The sequence below is a fragment of the Microtus pennsylvanicus genome, unplaced genomic scaffold, assembly GCF_037038515.1.
Source record: "Microtus pennsylvanicus isolate mMicPen1 unplaced genomic scaffold, mMicPen1.hap1 Scaffold_48, whole genome shotgun sequence".
Lineage (NCBI taxonomy): Eukaryota > Metazoa > Chordata > Mammalia > Rodentia > Cricetidae > Microtus > Microtus pennsylvanicus.
In genome coordinates, this window is record NW_027460982.1 from 1,559,840 (window position 1) to 1,574,246 (window position 14,407).

Here is a 14,407-nt window from a genome sequence, read left to right on the forward strand (position 1 = left end):
CAAAGACTGCATGGGTCAATCTAGTAGGAGAAAAAGGGTTCCAAGAGCAGGCAAAAGAGTCAGAGACATTCCCCACTCCCACTGTTAGGAGTTGCACAAAAATAGCAAGCTACAAATGATAACATATATATAGAGGAATTGGGGCAAACTCCTACAGGCTCCATGATTGCTATTTCAGCCTCTGTGAGCTCCTAAGAGCCCTGCTTAGTTGATTCTGTGGCCTGTGTTCTCCTGTGTCATTTTAGTTAGAAAAAAATATGACTATGAATTTTTTTGAAATTTTTTTCTGTGTTTTTGGGGTGAGATTGTTCTCCATTTCCTGTTATTATTAGGGTTGGTATTTTTCTAGTGTTTCAGATTTCCTGGATGTTATGTTTCAGGAAATTTTTGGTTTAACATTTTCTTTGGTCAATATGTCCATTTCTTTGATCATGCCTTTAAAGTCTGAAATTCTCTGTTCAATGTCTTGTATTCTTTTAGTGAAGCATGCCTCTGTACGTCTTATTAGATTACTTAGATTTTCATTTTCATAATTACTTCAGTTCATATTTTTTAATTGCTCCTATTTCTATTTTAAGGTCTTGAACAGCTTCATTTCTATCAACTGTTTCTTCATTTACTTTTTGGTTTTCTTTAAGGGATATATTAGTTTTCTCCAATACTTCATTTATCCTTTCTCTACTTTTTTAAAAAAGGGATTCATTTACTTCTTTAAGGACTTCTGTCATCTTCATAAAGTTGGTCTTAACTTAATTGTGCTTCAACTCTATTGGAATATTCAGAGCTTGCAGCAGTAGGATACCTGGAATCTGGTAGTGACTTATTGCTCTGGCTGTTGTTGATTGTGTTTTTATGTTGGTGTCCAAGTATCTGGGTATTAGGAATTTGTGGATCTAGGTACTCATCTCTCAGTTTGTCTTTGTTGCATGGGTGTTATTTTGCTTGGTTTCTATTTGCTTTCTAATTTTCTGCTTTATGTGGCCTATGGTTGAGCAGGTGCTCTCATCCCAAGTTAGAGCTGGAAATCTTACAAATGGTGTCCACCCATGTTTGGGCATGAAAGGAGAGGAGACCATAGGGAATTTGGAGATAGTGTTGATGGGGACTGAGAGACTGAGGAAGGTCAGTTGGAAGGTGGCCTACATAGACTTCTTGCAGATAGTTGAAGTTGAAGGCTACAACACAGAGAAGAGGAGGGAAGTGGGGTTGGGGATAGTGTTGTGGGATTATCAAAAGAATGGAGGAGGTGCACAGACAAGAAACCCATGTGAATTTCTGGTGACTCCCATAGGTTCTGGTCCAGCAGAGAGTCTTTACCTCTGTTTTCCTATCTTTTTTTTTTTTTTTGGCTGATGTGGCCTGCATTTGAGCAGAGGCTATGCATCTGATATAGGGGTAGGTACATGGTTTTGGTAGTAGCAGCTGTAGGGTTGCTGAAAGATCATGTCTGTGGGAATGTAGGGAATGTGGAAATTTCATGGGTTTGTGGTCTGCCTATCTGTTCTCACTGGTGTGACATACACATGAGTCTGCCTAAGATGGGAGGTGTAACACAGTCATATTTCTGTTTTTATGAATGGGAATATGCCCTGTGCCATTATATGTTGTAAATCTTTATTTTTTTTATTTTACAACATGTGACAGTCAAGAGATTGTCTAAAATGTCAGAAGAGACTTTGGACATTTGTGATGTTTGGGCTGCTACAGATTATAAGGATCATTGAACTTACACTAAATGCATTTTATTTTTATTTGTATTTATTCTTCTCTCATTCTATATATCCTGATTCAATTCTCACCCTCCTCTACTCATTCCAGTTCCTCCTCCACCAAATCCCATTGTCCCAGCTCCACTGCTTCCTTTTCCCTTCAAAAAAAAAAAGAGCAGACCTCCCAGGGAAATCAACCAAATAAATCATACCAAGGTGCAATAAGACTAGGCCCAGACTCTTATTTCAAGGCTAGACAAGGCAATGCAATAGGAAAAGGGTCCTAAGAACAGACAAAAGAGTCAGAGATGCCATGACTCCTACAGTTAGGAGTTTCACAAACACCCCAAGCTAAACAACCATAGCATGTATGCAGAGGACCTGGCACAGAGCCATGAAGACTTTGTGATTGCTACATCAGTTTTCTTTGAGCCACTATATGCCCTACTTAGTTGATTGTGTGGGCCATGTTCTCCTGATTTCCTCAACCACTGAATGCTACAATCCTCACTCCTTCCTTCTACAAGATCCCTACAGCTCAAGCTTATGTTTGGGTAAGGATCTCTGATGGGCTTCCATCAGCCCCTGGAAGAAGCCTCTTTAATAACAAGTAGGCCAGGTGTCAACCTATGATTATAGCAAGAAATAGTTAAGAATCATTTTATTGATATCTTTTCTTGGTCAGCTGTTATTTGGTTCTACCCCTGTTCTCTGAGCCATTCAAGTTCTGGTTCCTGGCCATTTAGGCAGTGTCAATTATGGGTTTCCTCTCACAGTATGAGCTTCAAGTTAGACCAGTCATTTATTGGCCATTAAGAAATCTCAGAGTCACCAGTGCCCCAGCATATCTTGCAGGTGGTACAAGTGGGTTGAATATTTTGTGGCTGGCTTGGTGTCCCAGTCCCACTGGGAGCTTTATGTGGTTACAGAAGATGGCTAGTTCAACCTCCATATGCTTGATTACTAGGAACAGTCACTAGGGTCACTTTTATAGTTTCCAGAATGTTTTCACTACAGTTTCCACATCCCCTGTTAAAAGCTTCTCTATTCCCATCATCTTTCCCTGTTTTCTCCCCATCTGTCCCTTCCTCACTCACCTGATCCTTCCTCTTCCCATCCCCCCTGCCTCCAGTATACCCACAAGATCTGTTCTATTTCTGCCTACCAGGGAGATCCATGCATCTCCCCTAGAGCTGTTGTTACTTAGCCTGTCTGTGTCTATGGATTGTACTGTGATTACTGTGATTATACTTTACTTAACTGCTAATATCCACCTATAAGTGAGTAAATATCATATTTTCCCATGTGATTATGGGCTTCCTCACCTAGGATATTAAAGAATTCAAGAAACTCGACAAGAACAAAGCAAATAATCCAACTATAATGGGAAACACCTCTAAACAGAATTCTCAGTAGAAGAATCTAAAGTGACTGAGAAACACTTGAAGACATGTTCAACATCTTTAGCCATCAGGAAAATGAATATCAAAACAACTTTGAGATTTTATCTTACACCTGTTAGATTTGTTAAGCTCCATAAATCAAGGGGCAGCTAATGCTGGCAAGGACGTGTAGCAAGGGGATTCATTGTACACGTGCAAACTTGTACAGCCAAGGTGGAAATCAACATGCAGTCCTCAGAAAGCTGTGAGTCAATTCACCTTAAGACCCAGCTATACCACTCTTGGACATATATCCAAAAGATCCTACCACAAGGACATTTGCTCAACTGTGTTCAGAGTGGCATGGTTCATAAAAGACAGACTGCTGTATCTGGGAGAGATTGTGTTGATGATTGACGTGGGAAGGCTCCTCCAATGAGGGTGGCAATATCCCTAAGAAAGTGGGTTTGGGCTACAAAAGGGAGCTATCTTAGCATGAATGAAAGAGAGACTAGGCAAGAGAGAAAAAATCTTTGTCCATGGATTTTTGCATTCAACTATTAACTTGATTTTCTATCCTAAGCTCTGAAAATGATGAAGTCAGATTACCCCACTCATTGTCTGAGCTGGTTTTGGTTAGAGGATTTAATCAGAGCAACATAAATGCAAGTTAGGACAAAGAAATGGAAAACCAAAAGTAATATTGTTGCTAGGCAGAACCTGGGAATGATGCCTCTTGAAAGAGTGTAGAAGATATCTAGACTTTCGGTGGTGAAAAAAATATAGAAAGTAGTACACAGAACTAAATTGGCTGTTCTTATAGGACCAGGAAGACAGAAATGTTAAGAAGAATGCCAGAAAGTAGAGACTGAGATCATAGGATTTCAGTTGGAAATTATAGACTCCATAACAGATTAAGTTAGAGGTCATTTGTGTGATATTTTGGCTCCAAAATCTTTCTATTACCTGGAAATTTAGTAAAGCACAATTTAAAAAATGGGCTGATTCCTTAAATGAAATATTGGATCTGTTGGATGGTTATTACTGATGATTCATTCAGGTCTACAGTAAAAAGAAAACACGTGGGGCTGAAATAAATGAAAATGAAAAGGTAGTTTCAGGTGGCAACCAATTACTGAAAGAAGCAGGGATTTTCAAGGAGTTTATTACTATTATAGATAGGCCCTTGCCATGGAATGGAAGTCTAGCAAGGTACTCCAGGAGTAAGACTCCATCCACATAAACCTTCAATTTATGTAAGGAGTAAGCAAAGTGATTCCTAATCCCAGGAAGCAATTTCATACAAAATCTGCTACACCTGTGGTCCAAGTGTGTTAGTGTCTGTCAATTAAGAAGTTAAGCTTTTCAGGATCACTCATCATGTGCTGGTCCTGGAAACAAGAAAGAGTCAAAATTTAGGGTACTGGGTTTTTAGTTTGTGGTTACAATTCAGCATTGTTACTGGCATCCATGTTTGGCAGAGACAGAAACCCAGTGAAGAGATTGTGAGAGTTCATACCATGAAGCTATGAGGACAAAACCTGTTGTTGTTGTTTTTACTCTTTTGGAGGTCTGCCACCCAGCTCTCAAAAAGTGGCATACACTGAGGCTTATTTTTATTATAAATTTCTGGTCTTAGGTTGTCTTATTTCTAGCCAGCATTTCTAAACTAATTGTCCCATCTACCTTTTGCCTCTGGGTTTTTTTTTTCTTTCTCTATTCTGTATAAATTTTATTTACTTCTTATTCTGTGGCTTGCTGTGCATCTGAGTCGCTGGCCCATGCTTTTCTCCCCTTTTCTTGGTCATCCGTCCTTTTTTTCCTCCAAGATTTCTCCTCCTGTTTATTGTTTCTGCTTGCCAGCCCTTCTTATACTTTTCTACTAAGCTACTGACTGTTCATTAGGCCAAATAGGTATTTTAGACCAGCCCAGTATCATAGCTTCACAGAATTACACACATACAACATAAAAGAATTCAACACATATTTGTATCATTGAAACAATTGTTTCACAACATAAACAAATATAACACATCTTACAATAATATTCCACAACAGCCAGGGTTGTATTTTGATACAGCCTAGGTTGCATTTTGATACCACAAGATATTGAGATGCCTAAACTATAAAACATCTTCTGTGGAGAACTAGCTGAATATAGGGAGTGAAATTAACCACAGAGATATATGAAAAGATGCAGGGCTGGGTGGTAGTGGTGCATGCCTTTAATCCCAGCACTCGGGAGGCAGAGCAGGTAGATCTCTATGAGTTCGAGGCCAGCCTGGTCTACAAGAGCTAGTTCCAGGACAGGCTCTAAAGCTACAGGAAAACCCTGTCTCAAAAAAAAAACAAAAAAAAAAAGAAAAATAGATGCAGGGATAGGGCCATCTAAGCCCTTTGAAACTGAAGCCTTGTGTATCTGAGACAGAGCTACAGGATTTGATATTTGTCCTGCTGTGCTTCAGTCTTGCCTTGGTTCAATCTTCTCTCACTATGTCTCCATTTCTCTATTTTGGAATGTAAATAGTATTCTATATTCTATACCATTGTATGTTGGAAAGATGTAACTTGTTTTCTGATTTTTACAAGATGTTATTTGCTGTGGGACACTGGTCTTGTACCTTGCAAAGATTTGTCACTTGTATTAGTTTAATAAAATGCTGATTACCAGTAACCAGGCAGGAAGGATATGTGGGGTGATGAGAACAGGTGAATTTTGGGAAGAGGAAAGGCTAAGTCTGCAGTCATCACCCAGACATAGAGGAAACAAGATGAGAATGCCTCACTGATAAAAGGTACCAAACCATGTGGCTAACACAGACAAAAATTATGTACTAATGTAAGATGTGAGAATTAGTTAATAAAAAGCCTGAGCTAATAGGCTAACCAGTTTATAATTAATGTAGACCTCTGTGTGTTTCTTTGGGATTGAATGACTGAGACCAGGTAGGACAGAAACCTCTGTCCACAAGTCACTGTCAAGTGATTGTTTTGAGCATCAGAAGAGACTTTTAACATTTGAAAAGTGTAGGGGCTATTGCAGACTATGAGTATCATTGAAATGACTAAATTAATTTTCTTCTTGGATGACCATAAGCCTCTAGTGACCCAGGTTAGAATTTAATTGATTGAATGAAAACCTCCCAGATAAGATGATGTATTTTAACATGTGCCTCTTCTTGGTAACTTTCATTTGATTGCTTGTGAAATTATTAGTAGGAGGAGCCTCTCTGGATGGAATCTTTCATTGGGGCTGTGATATGATGTAGTAAAGAGGGCTACTTGTTTGTTCCCAGCTGCTCAGCCCTGAAATAATCACACAGAAACTGTATTAATTAAATCACTGCCTGGCCTTTTAGCTTTAGCTTCTTATTTAAGGCTAACTGTTACATTTTAATTTAACCCATTTCTATTAATCTGTATAACACTATGTGGCTGTGGTTTACCAGCTAAAGTTCCCAGAATCTGTCTCTGGCAAGGCTACATAACTTCTTTCTGACTCTGCATTCTTCCTCCCAGCATTCAGTTTAGTTACCCCCCCCCCCACCTAAGTTCTGCCCTATAGCTCTGCTATAGGTCCAAAACAGTTCCCTTATTAAACAATGATAATCACAGCATAGAGAGAGGAATTCCATATCACCTCCCAATTCTTCAACTCCATCAGAGACTCCAGAAGGATATAATATTACGTAGGTAAACAGGAAGTATATTGTAAGCAACTTCCAAAACTCTAGAAATGACAAAGACATCTTGTTGCCTGTACAGTCACCCAAAGTTCTTCTGTGTTGTTGGGGGCATCCAGTCTTCAGCTCACGGGTCCATACTATCAAGCAGACTTTTCCATAAAGTAGGAAATTTGAAGAACTGTTCTGCCTTGCAATGGAAAAGTCCATCAGTTGCCTTCTTCTGTGTCCTGCAGAATGTCTAGCAGATGCTTTCATGAATCAGGAACCCTGTGAGTCCTGCATGTCTAGTTCATCAAGCAGTCCAGCCTAGAGCAGTTTCTTGCCCAAATGGCTAACAAACTCCATAAGGAGCCTCTTCAATGCTGATTATCCTCTTGAAGTAGATTGGTGCTGCCAGGAGCAGATGTGTCTCATTGTCATGAAAAGTCTTAAGCTCTTAAAACATTTTAAAGGTCATATTGTGAAAGTCTCTGAAAGATTTGAAGAATCCCTATCTATCTGAAATACATTTCTATACATCGAGAAAATCTAACTAACATGCTACTATTACTATTATAGATGACTCTCTATTTACCTATATTTTAATTATACATTACATTTTTAAATGAGCTAGACAAATACAATGCCTTAATCAAGAGCAGAAATGCATATAATAAAATTGACCTTAAATTAGTATCAATAAACCAAGATCCATACCAATGCAAATATCTATAGCATATTCCCTTTTAAATGTAAACAAACATTTATGAACAGTATTTGGGAATATGGGCATAGTTCTCTTCAAACTGCTTCCTGCTCTTTATTTGGTGAAGTAATTTTTTGGGTGTGTTCATAGTGACCTTTTGGGCAGTCTTGCTTCATCAAACCACATTAGTCTGGAGGGATTCCACAGGTTCTCATCCTTTGTGGGAAAAAAAAGGAAGAACCTCTTTTGCAAAGCAACAAATCCTTAGACCCAAATTCTGAAGACATGATACCTTTAAAATATATATGTTGGTTACTTAGCTCCTTTACAGCCAAAAAAATTAAAGAAAACACAATAATATACATAATCCAGAGACTCTGTATATAGTCCATGTTTATGTGGCTTATTATTTTATTCTATTACTTTTTAATATTTATTTTATTATCTTTACTCCTTTAATTTATGATTGTCTATACTCTGTTTCTTTAAAGACTTTGTTTCATTTTTATAAACCATTTACTTCTTTTTATAACTTTCTATATTTTTCTTCTCTCTCCCAAGCCTATGTACATTTTTTAAACACACCATGTCTCATTTAGAGGTCTTTTATGTATGAATCTGTCCTATTGTGTGTCTGTAATTCTTTACTGTTTAGGAGCGCTTCTTAAAATGCTAAGCACTTTGGAACTTAAGCTGTGCCATTGGTAGAGCAAATACGGCCTGCCTGCTTGCTCCATCCAGTCAACATGGCATAGGCATGCTTGCTGCCTCTGAGAGCCATGTACATTGCCCCATTTTCAGGCATATAGGGGATCTAAGTTGCCAGTAGCAATCTGCTCACAGATCCCATAGCTGGTCCTCCAGAAAGTCAGAGTTCACGGTGGCAGCACAGTCCAGAAAGCCGGCATTCCAAAATGGTGCAGGTTTTTTTTCCTGCTATCTCTGAATCAGAAAAAACTCTCTTAAAGGAACCGCAGCATGTCACCAGTAAGCAAACCCCATTTGGGGAAATAAATGTGGCTAAACTTTATTTATTTAGTGTCTAGAATTCTTTTCCAAGCTCTCTAAGATTTTAAGTGGATTTTAGTTGGCCACAGAAGCACCAGTTTGTTGTGGGAAGCCACTTGTTAGTTCCCAGCTGCTCAGCCCTGAAATAATCACACAGAAACTGAATTAATAAATCACTGCTTTGCCCATTAGCTCTAGCTTCTTACTGGCTAACAGTTACATATTAATTTAACCAATTTCTATTAATCTGTATATTGCTATGTGACTGTGGCTTACGTAAAATTCTCAGCATCTGTCTCTGGAGGGGCTCCATGACTTCTCTCTGACTCCACCTTCTTTCTCCTAGCATTCAGTTTAGTTTTCCCCACCTAGCTAAGTTCTTTCCCATAGCTCTGCTTAAGCCCAAAGCAGTTCCTGTATTAACCAATGATAATCACAGCATACAGAAGAGAATCCCACAATATGAGTTTCTGTAGCCTCAACCCATTTCCTGTTCTTTGTGCCTACCATGTTGTGGTTGAAACTAATCAGTCAGCTTTCTTCTTTTGCTGTCATAACTTCCCCACCATCATAAATTCTAACACTAAATCACACAAGATCAGTAGAATTAGCTGCTATTTGGTGCCTAGGTGGTTTAATAGCCCACTGTTTTCATTTTTGTTTGTTTATTTTTAGAGACAAGGTTTGTCTTTGTAGCCCTAGCTGTCCTGAAACTAGCTCTATATACCAGGCTGGCTTCAAACTCAGAGATCTTTTGACTCTGACTCCCAAGTGCTGGGATTAAAAGTGGGCCAGCATTCATGGCTTTTATTTTAATATTGTTGTATGATGGTTCCTATCAAGCATATGCTATTGTACTGAGCTTCACCCATATCTTGAATTTTAAAATTTGTCAGAAGGTTTCATTATGTTTCCCAGAATGGCATGTATTCATGACATTAATACTGCCTGTGCCTTCTGAGTCATTGGATTGCAGGTGCATAAACTTCTTCCTGCCTGTTTTGTTTGTTTTGAATTTTTATTTTAAAAAGAATATTTTTGTAGTAGGAGGAGGGTGGCCCTTTGTTCCCTTCTTGGTGACGAAGATGGGATTGCTTGTCGTCCTGGCTAGCTTACACCCAAAATAATCACACAGAAGCTGTATTAATTTAAACACTACCTGGTTCATTATCTGTAGCCTCTTATTGGCTAACTCTCATATATTGATTTAACCCATTTCTAGTAATCTGGATATCACCACAAGGTTGTGGCTTACTGGGAAAGATGCAGCATGTCTGATATTGGCACCTCCATGGTGGTTCTCTATGACTCTGCCTTCTTCCTTCCAGAATTCAATCCTGTTTACTCTGTCTACCTCTACGTATTTTACCTGTATGCATGGATATGCACCATGTGAGTACCTGGTCTTTACATTGATCAAAAGATGGTATTAGGAACCCTATGCTGGGAACAATGGATAGTTATGATCCCCCATGTAAGTCCTTGAGCCCACCTGTATGCAAGACCAGGAGGACTATTTACTGTTGATCTATCTTTCCTGCTCTGTGTTGATTATTTATAATCAGCATATTAATTGCTATTGTTTTCATTTGTCAATTTGTAACTTTAAACACACAGTGCTTTTAGTAAAATCTTATTTACATTGCAGTTAAAATTGGGACACTTCAGGTTTCTGGTAGATGAATAAAGAGTTCAAGTGAATGCATAACTCTTTGTAGAAACTTCAGCAAAACCCTATGAGTTATTTCTTTTATATTTGTTTGATATTTTTCATGTGAAACAGATATTTAATATGTATTTCTTGCTGTCCTAGAAGTGATTGCATAGACTAGGCTGGTATTCAACTCAGAGGAAGATAGATATACATGCCTCTGCCTTCTGAGTACAAGGATTAGAGGTATGATTCAATACATCTGGCTTTTTCATCTTATTTTTCTTTTTGTAGGTAGGAATTAATCTTTCATACAGTTTCTCTTATCTGTACTCTGTACTCTTGATCTGTTTATATATCTTTCATTGTTGGTTAGTAGGCATTTCTCTTGTAAGGTGATATCCCATTCAAAGGGTCAGAAATGACAGAGGTGAGCCTCCTATTCATTTTGCTTCTAAAGTGACTTGGTGATTAAATTATGATGTCTGTGTCATGGAATAAGTATGGGGAGCACCATAATTATATGACTATACTGTCAAAGAAGTATACCTTTACAGTGTTGTCAGAATCATGCTTTTGGTTGTACACATGTATGGCATATTTTAGAATACAGTGACCTATGATGATGTGCATGTCGACTTCAATTGGGAAGAATGGACTTTGCTGGATCCTTCGCAGAAGAATCTCTACAAAGATGTGATGGTGGAGACCTACAGAAACCTCACTACTATAGGTAGGGCTGAATTGTCTTTCATGTTTCAAATAAGGGGACAACTATTCATTGGTTAATGGTGCTCTTTTGTAATATGATTGAGAAAGAAGAATGGGGTAAATAAATCAGGCATGGTTGTAAAGTTTGCTACAAATGGTAGCTAAATTTTTTTTACAATTTTTAATATATAATGTCTGGCACTATATTTTAGGATACAGTTGGGAAGACCATAATGTTGAAGAACATTGTCAAAGTTCTAGAAGACGTGAAAGGTAATTTTCATTTATAAATATACAAATATACCTCTGAAGAATTGTAATACATCCTATATGTTTTAAACAAAAGCAGCAGTGTATATAATAACATGCATTGATAATTATTAAATTCTCACAAAATCATATACCTTAATTTCAGATAGGTGAACTGCATTTACAAGTCATTCTTTTAAGAAAGAAGTCAAGGAAACAATGTCTTAACTTATATCACCATTTGAATCATAATACAATGAGAACTATACTGTAAAATTGTCTGTTTATTTCATATTATTCATATTATAAAAGATATACATGTTGAAAAGATGATAAGTATATCTCTAAAACTCTATTACACTAATAGTCCATAGAAAAGGTAGTTTAACCCATATACTTGTGACTGTGTTAAGTTTAGTGAGGGGGCAGTTAGAGTCATGAATCAAGGGGCAGCTGTTGTGGAGAGGCCTTAATTCAGATGCCACAAGTCTATGAGGACATAAAGTGTGAACTCAATGTGGAAATCTTGTATTCGTTATTCTTCCTTTACTAGGTATATCATATGTAACTCTGGATACAAGCCACATGAGCATAGGGATGTGAAAAGATATAGCATACTTCTCTCTCAGAACAAACAGAAGATATGTAGCAGTCTCCGTGTTGACTATACTTGTTGAATTTGATGTAAAAGTATACAAGTAATTAGTTTTATAGCCTCATTGTTAATATATCAACCATCTCACATTTCAGAAAAGCACCATGAGTACTAGGACTGTATAAATATTTCTGTTTGTCCAAGCTCACTTAGCAAATGTAGTATCACTCACAGTAGAGGAAACATTATGAATGCAATAAGAGTGGTAAAGCTCTGAGTTTTTTCAGTTCTCTTCAAATACACGAAAATTCTCATGTAGAAAAAAGATTCTGTGAATGTGAATCATGTATCTTCTAAGATGAAAAGCAAGCCTTAATGGGGAAAAACAAAATTGTAAACATGGTAATAAAACGTTAACATATAATTCCTCTTTAATATAGGACTAAATTGTAAAATTAATTCATGCAGATAAAAAATTCAACAATGTATTAAATGTAGTAATGCTTTTACATGTACCATTATCATTGTAGGCATGAAAAAAGTCAAACTAGAGAGAAAACTTCTGCATATACTCAATGTATTAAAGCCATTACATGTGACAGTCATCTTCACATGCCTGAAAAAACACATACTAGATTAAAACCCTATGAAGGAAATGAGTGTGGTCAAGCCTTTTCACATCACAGTCATCTTCAAATGCATAAAAAGACATACACTGGAAAGAAACCCTATGAATGTAACCAGTGTGGTAAAGCCTTTGCATGTCACAGTAATCTACAAAGGCATGAAAGAAGCCATACTGGAGAGAAACATGAATGTAATCAGTGTGGTAAAGCCTTCGCACATCACCGTGATCTTCAAAGTCATGAAAGAACCCATACTGGAGAGAAACCCTATGAATGTAACTTGTGTGGTAAAGCCTTTGCATGTCACAGTAATCTACAAAGGCATGAAAGAAGCCATACTGGAGAGAGGCCCTATGAATGTAATCAGTGTGGTAAGGCCTTCACACGTCACAGTCATCTTCAAAGTCATGAACGAACTCATACTGGAGAGAAACCCTATGAATGTAATCAGTGTGGTAAAGCCTTTGCATGTCACAGTTACCTCAGAAAGCATAAAAGAACCCATACTGGAGGGAAACCCTATGAATGTAACCAGTGTGGTAAAGCCTTTGCATGTCACAGTTACCTCCGAAAGCATAAAAGAACTCATACTGGAGAGAAACCCTATGAATGTAATCAATGTTTTAAAACCTTTGCACATCATAGTACTCTTCAAACACATGAAAGAAGCCATATTGGAGAGAACCCCTATGAATGTAACCAGTGTGGTAAAGCTTTTGCATATCACAGTCATCTACAAAGGCATGAAAGAAGCCACACTGGAGATAGGCCCTATGAATGTAACCAGTGTGGTAAAGCCTTTGCATGTCACAGTCATCTACAAAGGCATGAAAGAAGCCATACGGGAGAGAGGCCCTATGAATGTAACCAGTGTGGTAAAGCCTTTGCATGTCACAGTCATCTACAAAGGCATGAAAGAAGCCATACTGGAGAGAAACCCTATGAATGTAATCAGTGTGGTAAGGCCTTCGCACGTCACAGTGATCTTCAAAGTCATGAAAGAAGCCATACTGGAGAGAAACCCTATGAATGTAATCAGTGTGGTAAAGGCTTTGCATGTCACAGTTACCTCAGAAAGCATAAAAGAACCCATACTGGAGGGAAACCCTATGAATGTAACCAGTGTGGTAAAGCCTTTGCATGTCACAGTTACCTCAGAAAGCATAAAAGAACCCATACTGGAGGGAAACCCTATGAATGTAATCAGTGTGGTAAAGCCTTTGCATGTCACAGTTACCTCCGAAAGCATAAAAAAACTCATACTGGAGAGAAACCCTATGAATGTAATCAATGTTTTAAAACCTTTGCACATCACAGTATTCTTCAAACACATGAAAGAAGCCATATTGGAGAGAACCCCTATGAATGTAACCAGTGTGGTAAAGCCTTTGCATGTCACAGTCTTCTACAAAGGCATGAAAGAAGCCATACTGGAGAGAGGCCCTATGAATGTAATCAGTGTGGTAAGGCCTTCGCACATCACAGTAATCTTCAAAGTCATGAAAGAAGCCATACTGGAGAGAAACCTTATGAATGTAATCAGTGTGGTAAAGCCTTTGCATGTCACAGTAACTTCCGAAAGCATAAAGGAACACATATTTGATAGAAACCCTATGAATGTAACCAGTGTGGTAAAGCCTTTGCATGTCACAGTCATCTCCAAAGGCATGAAAGAACCCATATTGGAGAGAAACATTGTGTATGTAATTAGTGTGGTAAAGGCTTTGTTTATCATAGTCATCTTCAAAGACATACTAACACATACTGAAGACAAACCCTATGAATGTAATGAGTGTGGTAAAGCCTTTGTACGTCACAGTACTCTTCAAATGCATAAAATATCACACTGGGGATAAACTCTATGAATGTAATCAGTGTGATAAAGCATTTGCATGTATGAATAATCTAAATCATGAGAAAAAATTATACTGCAGAGAAACCCTACAAATGTATTCAGTGTGGTAAAATTTGTGCTTTATATAGGAGTAAAATTTTTGTGCGCAGCAATCTTTTAAAATCTTTGCATATTACAGTAGACATTGACTACCTGAAATAAAAAAGAGGACCTCTTATTATACAGTATTTGGTCAGATCTTTAGCCAAAA

General features: G+C 37.8%; 1 protein-coding gene across 1 annotated transcript in view; it reads left to right on the forward strand.

Moving 5' to 3' along the window:
- The window catches only part of LOC142842290 (uncharacterized), a 31,156-nt gene extending 17,147 nt beyond the window's left edge, over window positions 1-14,009 (forward strand). Inside the window, exons 2-6 of the mRNA XM_075959111.1 lie at window positions 10,728-10,854; window positions 11,045-11,105; window positions 12,279-12,412; window positions 12,512-13,562; window positions 13,982-14,009. Coding sequence (XP_075815226.1) covers window positions 10,728-10,854; window positions 11,045-11,105; window positions 12,279-12,412; window positions 12,512-13,562; window positions 13,982-14,009 — 1,401 coding nt within the window. The remainder of the gene's footprint in view (window positions 1-10,727; window positions 10,855-11,044; window positions 11,106-12,278; window positions 12,413-12,511; window positions 13,563-13,981) is intronic.
- The last annotated feature ends 398 nt before the right edge of the window (window positions 14,010-14,407 follow it).